This window comes from Carcharodon carcharias, chromosome 12 (genome assembly GCF_017639515.1).
Source record: "Carcharodon carcharias isolate sCarCar2 chromosome 12, sCarCar2.pri, whole genome shotgun sequence".
Lineage (NCBI taxonomy): Eukaryota > Metazoa > Chordata > Chondrichthyes > Lamniformes > Lamnidae > Carcharodon > Carcharodon carcharias.
In genome coordinates this window covers 30,579,951-30,596,675 of record NC_054478.1, presented here as the reverse complement: position 1 = coordinate 30,596,675, position 16,725 = coordinate 30,579,951, and the positions used below count along the sequence as shown (strand labels likewise).

General features: G+C 41.9%; 1 protein-coding gene across 4 annotated transcripts in view; it reads left to right on the top strand.

Annotated features, from left to right (window-relative positions):
- si:dkey-3d4.3 (leucine-zipper-like transcriptional regulator 1) overlaps positions 1 to 16,725 on the top strand; it is a 44,375-nt gene that overhangs the window by 18,955 nt on the left and 8,695 nt on the right. For 3 of the 4 annotated variants that reach the window (XM_041200150.1, XM_041200148.1, XM_041200149.1), the window contains exons 3-4: positions 8,120 to 8,202; positions 9,492 to 9,570. In XM_041200150.1, coding sequence (XP_041056084.1) covers positions 8,120 to 8,202; positions 9,492 to 9,570 — 162 coding nt within the window. Of the gene's footprint in view, positions 1 to 8,119; positions 8,203 to 9,487; positions 9,571 to 16,725 lie in introns of all 4 variants that reach the window. The other variant, XM_041200151.1, reaches the window with a different exon arrangement.

Here is a 16,725-nt window from a genome sequence, read left to right as displayed (position 1 = left end):
GATTTTAACTGCCATCTGAAATGGCCTAGCAAGCCACTCAGTTGTACCAAACCGCTACAGAAAAGTTTAATAAGTAATAAAATTGTTTGGACCACCCGGCATCGACTGAGGCACTGGAAATGCCAACAGCCACTTCTTGTCCAGTCAACACTGCAAAGTCGTCCTTACTAACATCTGGGGGCTTGAGCCAAAATTGGGAGAGCTGTCCCATAACTGGTCCAGCAACAGCCTGACATGGCCATACTCACCGAATCATATCTAACAGCTATACCCAGACACCACCATCACCATCCGTGGGTATGTCCTGCTCCCACAGGTGGGATAGACCCAGCAGAGGTGGCAGCACAGTTTTAGATAGTTGGGAGGGAATTGCCCTGGGTGTCCTCTACATTGACTCCTGACCCCATAAAGTCTCATGGCATCAGGTCAAACATGGGCAAGGAAACATCCTACTTATTACCACCTACTTTTCTTCCTCAGCTGAAAAATCAGAACTCCTCCCTCCGTGTTCAAGAGCACTTGGAAGAAGCACTGAGGGTGGCAGGGACACAGAATGCACCCTGGGTGGGGGACTTCAATGTCCCATCACCAAGAGTGGCTCAGCAGCACCACTACTGAGCAAACAACCCAAGTCCTGAAGAACGTAGCTGCCAGACTGGGCCTGTGGCAGGTGGCAAGAGAACTAGCAAGGGAGAAAAACCTATTTGATCCTGCCCTCACCAGTCTACCTGTGGCAGATGCACAAGTCCATAGTAGGAATGATCACCACACTGTGCTTGTGGAGATGAAGTCCTGTCTTCACACTGAGGATTGTGTTGTGTTGCTTTAGAAAATCATTTTTCCGGGGGCTGGGAAGACAATGAAGGTTGGCGAGGGCAGGAGTGATAGGAGCATGAAGCTTTGTGCAGGTAGGATATATGTGGCAGGTTTTTAGATCAGTTGGAGTGTATAAAGAGTGGAAACCAGGAGGCCAGACGTAGTAATGACACAAAACTAGGTGGAAGTGTGAGTTGCGAGGAGGATACAAAGATGCTTCAAGGTGATTTAGAGAGGCTAAGTGAGGACAATAATTTGGCAGATGGAATACAATATGGAGAAATGTAAGGTTATCCACTTTGGTAGGAAAAACTGAAATCAAGTATTCCTTAAATGGTGAGGGGCTGTGAAGTGTTGAACTTCAAAGGGATTTGGGTATCCTCCTTCTTGAGTCACTGAAAGCCAACATGCAGATACGACAAGTAATTAAAAAGGCCTTTTAATACAAGAGGATTTGAGTACAGAAGTAAAGATGTCTTACTACAATTATATCGAGCCTTGGTCAGACTGCACCTGCAGTAATATGTGCAGTTTTGGTCTCCTTACCTAAGGAAAGATGTACTTGCTATAAGGGGAGTACAAAAAGGTTCATTAAATTAATTCCTGAGATGGAGATATTGTCCTGTGAGGAAAGATTAAATAGACTGGGCCTTTATTCTTTGGAGTTTAGAAAAATAAGAGGTGATTTCATTCAAACATAGAAAATTCTTACAGGGCTTGACAGGTTAGCTGCAGGAAGGGTATTCCTCCTGGCTGGGAGGGGGAACGTGTAGAAACAGTCTCAGAATAAGGGGCAGGACATTTAGAACTGTAGTGAGGAGGAGTTTCTTCACTCGGAGGGTGGTGAAACTTTGTAAATCTCTGCCCCAAAGGTTTGTGGAGGCTCCGTCATTGAGTATGTTCAAGACTGAGATCGATATTATTCTATATATTAAAAACACCAAGGGTTACAGGGATGGGACAGGAAAATGATGTTGAAGGAGAAAATCAACCATGATCTTATTGAATAGTGCAGTGGGCTCAAAGGGCTGAATGACATACTCCTCCTATTTCTTGTGTTCTTACGTATTACAAATATTTCCTAATGTGGTGGTTTATCAATGGTTGATTGTTTTGTTTGTCATTCTTAAGATGTGGGTCTCTTCTTGGAAGGCCAACATTTATTGCCCAACCAAGTTTTTCCAGGAAGGAGGTGGTGGTTGGCTGCCTTCTTGAACCACAACTCCACACATAGTATTTCTTGATTCAGCTTGAAATAAGTGGCTTACCAGACCAGACCACTGCAGTTAACATTTAAACGACATTGATATGGGTCTGGAGTCAAATTTTCTTCCCTAAAGAGCATTAGTGAACCAATTGGGTTTGACACCTTCACGGTTTCTTTTACTGATGCCAGATTTTTATTTCAAATTCTCACGCAGTCATGGTAGGATTTCAGCGCATGTTCTCAGGATTATGAATCCAATCCCCTGGTTTAATGGTCTGGTAATATTACCTCTTCATTACTGTGTACTGTGCTGGGTAAATGAAATCCACTGTCAGGGTAATGCGAGCAGTAACATTATATTATAATGCAGCTACCTAAAATGCCAGTATTCTATCTACTTTATTTTAATTTCCCACTGGCCAAATTCTTTAACTTTGATCACAATCCTGTCATTATTTTGTATGGCTATGTGGTATTTGCAGTAGATATCTGAATAGATCTGGAAACAGTCTGCATCTGTTCCAGTGTATATTCCAAGTCACAATCCTTGCATTGTCAACAATATAAAGTTATTTAACAAGGTGTATGGTTAATGTAATTTTTAGACATAGTATAATCTTCTGCTAATTTGTTACCATCTTTAATCCCTTCTTTCATGTGTAAGGGATGAAGACTTCACACTGTATATTTGTATAAAAAATATATAGATACCCTCATGGCTATTTCTAAGATTTTTAAAACTGAACAAAAAATCGTTAAAATGGCTGAAACTGTGCCTGCCGGTGACCCTAGAACAAAAGAAGCCACTTTGCAATTTTGGAAATCTCACACCTGCTATCTCTGTGGAGCTACTAATAATCACCTGGGGACTGCACAGCCCAACTTCAAAGGGAGCTACATAGAAGGCCTTTTGTATATACATGTATATACATATACATGATAACCCAGGCTGGCCAGTGAAACTGGGAAGTCTGCTAAGACAATGGCCTCTCAAATATTATTTTTAATCCATAACATAATCAGCATAGAACACACAGCCAATTTCCAAACACTGGATAAATATTCTTTGTCAAAGATGGTAGAGAGGTGGGAGTCACGTGACATGGGCCTCTGGCTTGTGGAACAAGCAATATTGCATTGCTGAACTGAAATGCTCAGTCTGCTGTTTACCATCTAACTGGCAGCCTCACAGAAAAGGGGCTCTGACCCATGTCAGACACTGGCCCCCATCTACCCTGCTACTGGAAGTTCTGTACCAGGACCTGTAAGACTGATTGATTAATTTCTGCATGCCTATCTCATCGTTTGAAATCAACACCACCGGAAAAGTGAATCATACAGCGTCGGTTTTTCAGCCCACCGACCTCTGTGTAAGAACCTCTCATTGGGTTTTGATTATGGACTCTGGAACCCACGTGAACCAATATTTATTTCCTCTGTGGCCCCTGTACTGTCAATCCTTCTTTTCCCTACCCTCCCTGTACCGTCTGAGTGTGGAGGTGATGTTGTGACCCTCCTTCTGAGTTTTATGTGTGTGTGCAAATAAACTAACGCTTTGAGTTCATCCTATCTCGAGTTTGCTGTGGGGTTATGACTAGAAAATTGGATCACACAAAATCCGAGGATATTTGGGGATTTGCACATCATTCTGTTTACGGGCGGGCAGTAAGAGGAAAAATTAGTGCTGTTTAAGTTAACCCCTCTCCTGTCTGTAACAGAAATTGGGAGCTCCAATCCTGGATAGCCCATTTGAATTTGACCAGAATCCAAGTTAAGGCACAATCCAAATCTGATGTAAAATAATCAGTTGGAAGGCAAAAGGAAAAACTCGGCGGCCAGAACAAATTTTAAAACACGGTAACTCACCGCAGCAAATTCCTTTCTCCCTAACACTAAGCAAATGGCAACTTTCGATGCCCCAATGTGGGTCAAGCAAGGAGATCTGAATGGTGAAACATCAGCATCCCTTCGCACAGAGTAACTGAAAGCTGTAGCTAGGGAGCTACGGTTAAGGTTACCCAGTCAATTGAAGGGAAGCAAACTGATACAGTTGTTGGTAGAACATTTGGATCTCTCCATATCCAGCAGAGCAGTTAGGTGAAAAGCCCAACCATGGCTCTGAATCTCTTCCCCAAGCCAAATTCGAGCTAGAATGCGCCAGGATTTGAGGAGAGGGAAAGGGAGGATCAGCAGAGGGAACAGGAAAGGGAAAGAGAATTCCAAACCCAAAGATTGGAAGTGGAGCAAGCAGCTCAAAGGGAGAGAGACCAGACAGTTGGAAGTTGCGAGAGAAAATCTCTACCCACCCAGTAGCACCCCCTATTTTCCTAACCCAGATACAATCTCTGAGACCCTCAAGTCTGCTAGACTCATTCCCAATCTGAGAGAGTTGACACGTAGTCAATTTTTGCCATTTTCGAGAAAGTAGCAGGACAGCTACTGGATGTTTTTAATTCAAGGGCAGTTGTGAGGGAGTGCCCAAGATGCTTATTCCATGCTACCTCCCAAAGTATCCATAAATTATGAGCAGGCCAAGGCTGCCATCCTAAATGCCTACGAGTTAGTCCCGGAGGCTATCGCCAGCAATTTCGGAATGCTCGTAAGACACCCGCATAAATCTACATCGAATTCGAACGGCTGAAACAAATTGTGTTTAATCGATTTGTACGGTCCTTATAGATCCTACGCACCTATGAGAGATTGTTTGGGCGGATAATGTTGGAGGAGTTCAAAAACTGCTTACCCTCCAAACTGCGGATGCACCTAGAGGAGCAGAGATCTTCACAGCCAGGGATGCAGCAATCACAGCAGACAGCTATGATCTCACCCATAGGCCTGGACACTTAGGCAGACCCTTCCAACACCATTCCCATGACCATTGAAAAGATGAACAGGACAACCTAGATAGGAGAAGCCCCCCACCCAGAAAAGAAAACACAAGAGGGTGCAAGGAGTCCTCCTGCAGCCTGAAAGGGGAACACCTGGAAACTGGTGTGTTCCTATTGTAATAAAATAGGCCAGTCCAGGCCTGAGTGCTAGAAATTGGCAGGAAAGCCTGCAGGTCTAATAGGGCTCCATATGAGTAGTCTCCCAAAGGGTGCCCCAATAGGTAATGTGGCAGAGCAGGCAGAGATCCTCACTGCAGAAACTTACTGCTCAGAGAGCACAGCACTATGTGGCCCTGAGCCAGACAAACTCCCAGAGAACTTCTGGAGCATTGTCCTTTCAGGAACAGTGGCCCCCCTACCCGTCGCAAAATGTGAACAAGTCCTTTGTACTACTCTGGGACACATGGGCCACTCAGTCCATAATGTTGGAGGGAAACATAAACCTACCCCCACGTCCTCCTTGAAGGCAAAAGCACTGATCGGTGAAGTGGGAGGAGGATCTGTGTTTGCACCCCTCCATAGGATCCACCTAGAGAGTGACCTTATTTCAGGTCCTGTTACAGTAGTGATTGCCCTTGAACTACCAGTAGCAGGAATCAATTTCCTCTTCTGAAGCGATTTGACTGGCAGCAAAGTGTTAGCCAGCAAAAGAAAAGATGAAAAAAATCTGCAGGATTACAGAAGGCTGGGGAATGTTTAGAGGCCTGAAGGGGTGAAATAGAACCTGCTACCATTAAGCAAGAGCTGCTTGAATGTAACACAGCTAAAGCCAGGCCAGTAAAGTTAAAAGACATGCAGAAAGGGCCATTAGAATTTAAAATAGACTTGCAGAATATCCCAGAATTAAACAGGAACCAGAGAAGTCCCAGAGCAGGGAAAGAAATAGTGATAGCATTGCCCCCTGTAGTTGAAGAACCTGAAAGAAGGTAAGTTTGCAACCAGGAAAGGAAAGGCTTAAGGAATTGCCTGAAGTATGGCTGGCAGAAACCTTCTTTCCAAATATGGAGTGAGATGCCTCATCCAGTTGAAAAGCCACAAGGGAATATAGCTAGAGCTACACCTCCACTTGAGGGGAGAAGTGTTCCAGGCAATGTGGGACAAATTAGGAGAGCACCCACTCCCAAGACAAAGGGCCTGGCTAGGAAGTCAATGATTGGTTTAGCCAACAGCTGTATGGTGAATATTCCCAAATTGGCTCAGAAAAAGTAGGGTGATGCCTCACTTAGTTGAAAAGCCACAGGAAAGTACAGTGGCCCAAGTTCAGTAGCAGGTTGCCCAGCTGTTCATGCCATCCCATAGCACCTAGCAACATAACTGGAACACCCCAGAGGTGCTAATGCTCGAGGCAGGCACTAGGCTGGAATTCCTGATGTAGGCCAAAGTCTCATTTAAAATATCCCAGTCTCCTGACAATCAGCCTAACCAAAGTCCCTGGGTTTGAACAGCTGAGCCCACAGGTTACCAAGGAGGGCAGGGAGGAGTTAAACTGGACCAGAGCTGCTGAGTCCTATGATCAAAGGGCCTGACGCTCAGAGTGAGATACCCAGCATTCTCCAGCAGATGCATGGCATTCCCAAGCAGCCGGACCATTATTCACCCCTGTGTGCTAACCACCCTGTAAACCATGCCCCCCGCACCCCCACACCCCCCCCCCCCCCCCCCCCCCCCCCCCACCCCCAACCCCACCAGCCCACCCCCCCAGACCCTTTGGTGGACACTTAATCAGGAGTTGCTTAGGCAGAGTTCTGAAATCAATGGCTTTGCTTATGCCTGATCCCCAACAGAGGAAAATTCAGAACACCAGCCCCAACGAGACTTCTCATAAAGACAGATTTGAAAATCCCAGGTCACCTAATCATTCCACATCCCAGGATAGGACAATGTCCTTGCTGTTGCACTAACCCCTCAAAAGAAATATGCAGCAGGGTACTGCCATTGCCCCTGCTGGCTGTGTTTCTGAAGTGCCAGTCTGAATGAGAGAATAAATACATACTACTTTACCTCCTGTTCTTCCTTCTTAAGACCACAAAAAAAAGGAATAGAATTTTTTTTTTTCATTTTGTAAAATTTTAAAAACTGAACAATGATCCTTAAAATGGCTGAAATTGTGTCTGCCTGTGATCCCAGAACAAAAGAAGCCACTTTACGGTTTCAGAAATCTTACACCTCATTGTCTCTGAGGAGCCGCCTGGGGACTGCACAATCCAACTTCAAAGAGAACTATGTGGAAAGCTGATTGTATTTGAGAACCCAGGCTGGCCAGCTGAGACCGAATGTCTAATAAAATAATGGCCTCTCAAACCTTCCTTTTAACCCATAATGGCAAAGACATTATCAGCCTGGAACACAAAGCTAATTTACAAATACTGGATAATCATCCTTTGTCAAAGAGGTTGGAGAGGTGAGAGTCATGTGGTATGGGCCTCTAGCTTGTGGAACTAGTAATATTCTTGCTGAACTGAAAAGCTCAGTCTGCTGTTTACCATCTAATGGGCAGCCTCGCAGAAAAGGAACTCTGGCCAAGTTGGACATCTGGCCCCAACTACCCTGCTTCTGCTGGAAATTCTGTACCATCGCCTACAAGACTGATTCATCTCTGCATGCTAATCTCATTGTTTGAAGTCAACACCACCGGAAAAGTGAATTATACAGTATCAGTTTTTAACCCACCAACCTCCATGAAGGGATTTCTCATTGGACTTTGATTCTGGACTCTGGAACCCACATGAATCAATATTTATCTTCTCAGTGGTTTCTGTACTATAAATCCTTTTTTCTATTCCTCTCTTTACTGTCTTGAGTGTGGAAGAGTTATTGCAATCCTCCTTCTGCCTTTTGAGTGTGTGCAAATAAACTAGCCTTTTAAGTTCATCCCATCTCAAGTTTGCTGTGGGGTTACTACTGGAAAATTGGATCACACAAAAACCAAGGGGTTGGGGAAATATGCCATCACTTAAAAAGAGGGAAACAAATGAAAACACCTTTCTGTTTATGGACTAGTGGTGAGAGGAGAAATTAGTGCTGTTTAAATCAACCCCCCCCCTCCTGTCCATAACACATGCATTGTCCAATTGTGGCCTCTCTTTTTCTCCAAGGACCTGATATTTGATCCCTATCATCGACATGCATTATTACTCCAGTGTCACAAATCCTGTTCTTCCTAATGGGAATGCATTGCAATGCCAGATAATGTATTTGTATTTTTCAGCTAAGAATGATTGGGAGGAGTTGGACAATGCAGACGGTACCGCACCTGAGGAATTGGAGGAGCCCTCGTTAGTAGCCCATGAAGTAAGAACAGAGTGGATGCGATCCAATGCCTTTGCTGAAACTGGAGTAAATGTTAGATCAGATTGCATGTTCTCAGTGTGGGTTATATTAAAAATCTTTTTAAGTGGCTAGTTTATAACGTGTTAACGCTGTTCTAAAATAATGTTTTGCCCCAGGTGCAACAATTGGGGAGTGGCAGGATGTGGCTTCATACCTGCAATTCCTTAAGATGTGAGATAACAATTTCATTTATGATGGCATGAGGAGGTAATGACTTCCTTAGAGAAATATCTGATCAGCTACCGAGCATTTGCAGAGGTCAACAGCAAGTGGGCTGCACTGGGGTGTTGAACAAGAGGAATTTCTCATACAGGTTGATTTAATAGCAAAGTTAGCAGATATTTGCTATTCCTGTCTTTACGTCATAGATCTCAAAGTGATCTAGTTGTTTCACAGTGGGAGGATATGTTGTTAATGAGGAATATTCTTTTGGATACCCAGCATCTAAATTCATCTTGATACCCTGAACCAGAAGGAAGTTATCGGAAACCTTTCTAAACCACCAGTTAGGCCTCAGCTGGACCATTGTTTCTGATTCTGTGAACTAAACTTTAGGAAGGATGTCAAGACTATGGAGAGGGTGCAGAGGAGATTTACTAGGATGGTGTCAGAGATGAGGGTTTTCAGTTATGAGGAGGGACTAGAGAAACTGGGGTTGTTCTGCTTTGGGAAGAGAAGGTAAAGACAAAATTTAGTAGAGGTGCTGAAAATGTTGAGGGGCTTTGGCAGAGTAGATGAGGCAGTGAAACCATTTCCAGAGGAACCAGAGTACACCCATTTAAGATAATTGGCAAAAAGTGCTGTGGGAAGGGGGGTGGGGGTGGGGGGGGGGTGCGGGGTGGTGGAAATTAGGAGAAATTTTTGTTGTTCAGTGATTTTTGTTATGTAGCAATTTGGAATGCACTTCTTAAAAGAGTGGCCAAAGTCAGTTCAATAGTAACTTTCAAAAAGATGTTGGATGGGTACTTGAAAAGGAGAAATTTGCAGTGCTGTAGGGTAAGAGGGAAGTGAGACTAACTGAATGCCAGTCGCTCTTTCACAAAGCGGGCACAGCTTCAATGGCTAAGTGAGCTTTTATATGCTGTATGATCCTATGAGATGCCTGACTTTTCTGACCAGATCACATAACCTTAGTAAGAGCTGGTTGTGTTTTTTAAATGTTGAGATAGTAAAGTGAACCAAAATGTTGTCAGAAGTTATTTCCAATTGTAATTTTCAATTCTTCTGTGATTTTTTTTTTGTTTTGGAAGGGGATGATCTATGTGTTTGGTGGAATGATGGACTCTGCTTATACCCAGGGGAAAACACCTCTCTGGATCTATGACATTGGTAAGAGAAAAGTGTTGCTGGAGTTGTAATGCAAGTGTGTTTGGTTCACCTTCTCTCGGTCTTGGTATTTGGCCCAGATGGAATAAAATCTCACCTGAAAGTTTAACCAGTTAGAGACAGAAAAATGTTATTTAGGATGTAGAACATTTTGATGAGACTTGGAGGCAAGGGGGAGAATAGTGTTGACATGAGTTTAGAGAGAAGGGATAAGAATGGCTCCGTAAGCTGGGAAAAGAGGTGGAAGTCAGTACCAGTACTGCTCCACAAAAGCCCGCAGTTTATCTGCAAAAAAATGAGGAACGTGCAATTTTTAATCACAATTTTCCTGAAGTAGTTACTGTCACCTCGTGTGACAGGCCCTTGTAAGACTGATACGTTTAACATAGCAAAGCCATGACACTTTTAAAATGTCACTAAACTATCATATTTTTCCTAATATTACTGTGGGATATTTTATTTTGGGTATGCGTGGTTCTGTGTATGTGGCTTTCTTAATTGAACTAGAGACGATTAGACTTTAAGGTTTAAATTATCAAAGAAGTGAGGTGTAAAACAGACGTTTGAAATGGAGTTTAGTAAAGCTAGGGTGAAGTCTCAGCAGAGATGGTTTGAATGAAATTTGGATATTTAGATAAGTGGAGGTGTGTTTGATTTTCAAAGGGGCATGGAAGATATTTACAACTGGCAAGATAAGTAAGGCAAAGTGATTACATTTGTTTTTCTCAAAAGTACTGACCATAATGATAACATGATGGATTTTTATATTCTGGGAAAAGTAACTTCTAAAGACAAGTTGAAACAATGGGATTTACAGATCAGAAAGCGAGAAATATGTTTAAAGTAGGATGGAAGGCTGTGTGTGGTGTGGCCGTGTGAGATCTGGAAAGGTGACTGTATGAAACAGACTTGGGGAAAAAGCCTCCAGCCACCCTGCAGAAGTTTGCTGTTCCAGTAATCAAAGTTGTGTCAAAAGCCTTTGGAAATCTATTGTCCACTGGGTGCTTGTGGCAAAACTGCTGGATGACTTTATAAATTTGGCATCCATTTGGACAGTTGCCTTAAAGGGGGCATATAGTTGGGAGCCTGGTTAAGTAGGAATTTTGGGAATAGTTATAACTGTGTAACTGTAATCTTACGTGTATGTTTAAGTTCTTTTCTTTTATGAATAAATGTTTTCATTTAATCTTTAAAATCTCTAAAGGTAGTTGTGGACTCATTACTTCTGACTTCAGTGCACAAGCCTTCTTGTAATAAATACAAATTGCAAAATCATTGCGATAGTGTGGCCAAGTTTCCCTTGTGGATTTGGTCAGCCTGGCAAATACTACCCACTATATCATAACAAAAGTATGCGGCCGTTAACAGGGTTTGATTCACCGGTGTCTATTTTATAGTCAGGCTTATCTACAAATGATTGTAATTGGCAGTGAAAGTTCAGTCTGACTGTAATTTTTTTTTACACATTTTCCAAAGATTTCAGCATTCTCTTGAGAAACTGTTTATTTTTTTCCACAATATAACTGTACTGTCTCACTGGGTGAGGGTGTCGCTTTAATATGGTGGCGAATTTTTATGATAGTTAAGATGAGGATTGGCAGTAACCAGGAACTGCATAGCATTTTGACCCAGCGTCCACATTAGACACTACCAGGGTCGGGACAGACAAATGGTTGCAATTTAAAACTCTTCCTAATCAGCCCAAACTGCAAAAATGGTACCTCAGAAGAGCTCTGAGGGTTCACATGTCCATCTTCCATCAGCAATTCATAAAGCCTTTCTGAACACAATTTTTTTATTAGTTTATGCTGAATTTAATGAGAATTCAAGAAGTGATAGCTAATCAGTCTCCTACTCCTACTGCTGTCCAATGTTCTGCCCCGTCTGCAGTTTTAAATTTAAATAGTCATTTGGTAGTTCAGAACTTGAGTTTTGCTGAAAAAAGACTTTTTGTTGAAGCTTTTCTGGACAATCACAAGAATGCCAATGTCAGGAGAAGCAACAACTTTATACTATATGAAAAGAGAGTGCTGATTGGTAGAGGCATTGCCATGGAGAATGCACCAGCTAATGGTGAGTGACAGTTAACTTCCAAGCACTGTTTGAAATTTAAACCAGGCAGCTTGACTCTGGTTGCGCAAGATTGAACCAGCGAATGGCTGGCACTTACTTTGTTTAGCTGAAACAGGCTAATGTATGCACATTCTTTGTCTGCAAAGAAAAGGGCCCTGTGGATTAATATCTGTAGCTTCTAGTACATGCAAATGTGCCACATGGTGAAGCTAGCTGTTTTACGCTGCTACTATACAGTCGCAACACGAGTGGTATTCACCACTAACAGGATGCTGCCATCAAGCCAAAAAGACATTCTGCCTATCGTACAAATAGTCTATGAATTTCAGTGCCAGTGTGATGCTTGGTATGTAGACAGTACACCCCAAAGATTGGTGGATCATATCAAACAGTATGTACCTTCTGCTGTTCACAGCAGCCATGCTTGCAAAACTCAAAATACATTGTTCAACATTAGATGCGATTCCAAGATTAGACAACATTTGCTAAAAATTATGCTGACAACCAATTTAAGATTGTTTGTCAGGCTCACAATGTGGTGCATTTGCATGTACTGGAAGCTACATATATATTAATACACAGGGCCCTGTTCTTTGCAGACAGAAAGAACATATACACACATTGCACCTGTTTCAGCTGAACAAAATAAATGATAGCCATTTGCTGGTTCAATCCTTGGGGGCCTTGACCTATCAGAGTCAAGCTGCCTGGTTTAAATTTCAAAGAATTCTTGGCAGTTAACTGTCAATCACCATTAACTAGTGCATTCTTCATAGCAACACCTCTACCAATTAGAGTTCACTTGCCAACCAATCAACACTCTTCTCATACAGTATAAAGTTGTTGCTTCCCCTGACATTGGTATTCTTGCGATTGTCCTGATAATTGCAAGATGTAAAGCTTTGACAAAGTGTCTTTTTTCAGCAATACTCAAGTTATAAGTTTATTGATAACTGGGGAACTTTACTTTTGCTGCATTGCTTTCTCTCCTTTTAATCGGCCAGGGCCCATGTAAAATGCCAGTATCATATTTCATTCACTCTTCACATTTTCCCTTGGCTTTTATTTTTCCATCTTAAATTATAGAAGTTTCCATGGCAGAAGTAAGTGATGCATGGGTGAAGTTATTATCGATTGCAGTTAAAATGTCATCTCTTCCATTTGCTATTAAAATCCAAACAGGAATCGAGCAGTCGAGGAGTTAAATTACATCAGCGCCACAATATAGTTAGTTACTTGGGAGCACTCACTAGTAATTACTGCCAGACATGCCCTAGCAAGCGTATATTAAATTTGGGAAATATTAGTGATTAATTCACTTCTGCATAACTACTCTACAAAAAAAAAGTTGGGAACACTCACTTGGGTATGTAGAATGTGTACTGGGAAGACAGAACATTTTTCAATTCAAGGCATTTAATGTTAGTGTCAAATAATTCAGCAGAGCCATTACTTTAACAGCAGTGCTAAATATAATAGTGGAAATCTTTTCCTGCCCCCAGCCCCACCAAAAAGCTGTTGAGGCAAGGCCAATTGAAAATTTCAAAACCAACTGATAAATTTTTATTAGGCAAGGGTATTAAGGGTGACAGAAGTGGGTAGTTGGAGTTGAGATTCAGATCAACCATGATCTAATTGAATTGTGGAACAAGCTCAAGGGGCTAAATGACCAGCCAGGTTTTAAGGCCAATTCAGCAGCTTTCACGGTCAGTTTACTTGCTGCTAGCTTTCAACTTGCCAAGTTGGAATTTGAACTTGACCTATAAAGTTCTAATCCAGTACCATAAACTGGGCTACCATACCCACCTGTGGCGATTGTTGATACTAATACGTAGAGGGTAAAACATACTTGTTTCATTAGGATTACCAGTTTCATGGATTCCTGCAGATCAGTGCTAACTTCAGGTGATAAACTTATTTTCAGCAAATAGCAATTAAGCTACATTAGGTAGTTTAAGACAGAATACATCAGAGCAGAGAAGTGCTCAAAATTATGAGGGCTTTTGATGGGTAAAGCTGTTCATTTGTTCAGTGAACCAGTAACTTAGGGACATAAGTTTAAGAAAGAACCACAAGATTTAAAGCACAGGATTCAGGCTATTGTGTCTGTGCCAACACAATCCAAAACTAATAATTTACCCTAGCTCTATTACCATAGAGGTATATCTAAATTATGAGAACTCGCTTTGGCTAAATGGCTAACGAGACCAACTTGATTTTTGTTTTAAATGACTGACAATGAGGTAGAATTGGATGATAAACTGAGCTCGACAATTGTCGCCATTTCTGAAATCCAGTTTTTGACTTTTGCCATGACGGAATGAAGGCCCCAGTTGAAAATTTTCTGATACTTGTAAAAGTTCAAAATGACAAGATTTTCAATCAGGTTAATGGATGAGGCACCATAGCAGAATAAGTGCCTGGAATTTGGCAGTCTTATTCAGCGTCACAGCAATTCCAAGAATGGCATTTGAATAGTATACTAGTTCATCTTCAATGGATGGGAGTTAAGCAATTATGCAACAACCAGCAACGTCATTTGCCGAAAATTATGTTTAGTTGACCTAATATTTTCCTATATATACTATGCACTTTGGCAGGAAGAATAGAGGAGCTTCAAATGCTTATCTATTCTATCTTTACAAGGATGTAATGCTGTCTGCTCAACTATTGTCTCTGGCGAAACATTCTGTGCTGTAATAAATCTGTACAAGAAAATTTCTCTTAACCTCTCTGCATGCTGTCTTAGTGATTTTTAAATTGATTAGCCCTTCAAACTTTTTTTTGATTCGTTCATGGTTTGTGGGTATCACTGGCAAGGCCAGCATTTGTTTCCCATGCCTCATTGCTCATTTCAGAGGGCAGTTAAGAGCCAACCACGTTGCTGTGGATCTAGAGTCACATGTAGGCCAGACCAGTTAAGGATGGCAGATTTCCTTCCCTAAAGGACGTTGGTGAACCAGATGGGTTTTTACAACAATCGGTGATGGGTCGATGGTCATAATCAATTTGAATTCTGCCAGCTGTGGTGATGGGATTTGAGCCCTTGCCCCCAGAGCATTAGACTGGGCCTCTGGTTTACTAGTCCAGTGACATTGTGACTACGCCACCATCTCCTGCTTCACTAGTCAGAGCAAAAGGTATTACTCTGTTCGTCCAACCAAGATGCTTCATAATGTGAAAAACCTAATTACCAGATGACTGATGGGAGAGATTAGGAGATTGTCTTTTACATGGCGGGTTGTTAGGAGGTGGACTGCCCTCTCAGAAGCAATCGTGGAAACAGAACTCCCAACAGCCTTTAGAAAGGAATTGGATAACTAGTTTAAAACAAATAAAAAGGATATAGGGAAAGAAGTGGGAAAAGGGTTTGAGTGGGTAGCTAGTCAGATGGGATAAATGGCCTCTATCCGTGCTGTAGAATTCTCCAATTGTACCTGCTAGTTCCTAACATTGAAATATAGCCACTTTTTAAAGGGGATTCTGGGCTTATGGTGCAGCCAACTCCTCTGTTGCTGACTTCAGGGCACTGTGCAGCTACAAGTATAACTCCAGGCCAACTGAGCATCACAGTAGACAGATGAGATTGCTGGTTGTCACACATTTTCAGCCTAAGTTCCATCCTTAGAAGAATACTCATACTGCCCAGATGCCATGTTGTGTTGCTGAATGAGACTGCCAAATTCACGGCACTTATTCTGCTATGGCGCTGCATCCATAACCTGACTGAAAATCTCTTCGTTTTGAACTTTTACAAATCGGAAAATTTTCAACTGGGTCTTCACCCCTTCACAGCAAGATTCAAAAGCCAGGTTTCAGAAGTGGCGACAATGGTCTAGCTCAGTCTACCATGCAATTCTACCTCATCATCAATCATTTAAAACAAAAATCAAGTTAGTCTCTTGTTAGCCATTTAGCCAAAGCAAGTTCTCACAATTTTGCAAAGTGCAAATATCTTTTTACTGCCAGAATGCTTGTCAGTTGGTGGGTCATATTCATTGCCTTAATGTGTCTGCATTAAGAGGCAGGCACTTAGGGGTCTTCTAAGATTAACTCGTAAGAAATCTTCTGATGTGTGAGCATATTTTAATTTAGAACAAACTTATTATTGGTAAATTGAGGCGTTGCATAACAAATTTACTAAAGCAACTCTAAATGTTAGGGTTGCCCAATTGCACGACGAGAAACTGGACTAAAGCGCCAAACCTCTCTGCACACTGAAGTTCTCTCCCATACCCCTTCACCCTCCCCACTAACACTCTCCCCACATTCAAAGGAGCTTCCTCAAAATCTACCTGTTTGGCCATTCATCCCCTAACTTCTTGCCCTCTTCTTCCTGTGGTTGCTCAGTGCACTCCCCCCCACCCACTCCCCTGATCAAACACATTGGGGCATTTCATTCAGTGTAATATGTTGTAGACCACTGCCTGGATGTGATGCATGAAAGTATATCTACAAAATGTGCTGCGTCATTGTGAATCCTGAAAGGTCTGCTTGAAAGTTTAAATGAATGCAGCCTACTGAACAATTAGATTTTTGGAAAGAAATATCTTCTTTTTGTTGGCCGTGGTTCAAATGTGGATAAAACAAACAGTGAATTCTCCTGTATTTGTAATCATTTGCTGTTCTTCTGCAGTAACTGAGAAAGGAATAAGATTCCAAGCCAAGGATCAGCAATACATCAACAACAGGATAATTTTGTATTTTTCTGCGAGTAACTTATTTGAGATGTTACAACGATCGAAATAATCGTCAAAATGAGAAGTGTGCTTAATAGTATAAATCCATTTTATCCTAATTGGAAGCGGTAGTTTCCAGTACAAACAAATGTTTCATTTCATTTGCTTTTTAAAGTTAAACAGAAATTAGATAAGAGATTTGATATGTTGGGGAATTCCACAAGCTTGTAATTGGGAATGGTTTGAATCCTAAGAACTTGCAGAATCTTGCTTTCTTTGATTAGAGCTTTTTCTGGGCCACTTTTATCCAAATTCACAATGAAACACTTCATTTTGTGACCAATAAGCTCAGTGAACTACCCTCTTGTGGTTCACACAAGTAGTTGCAATTGATGTTGGAGTTTAA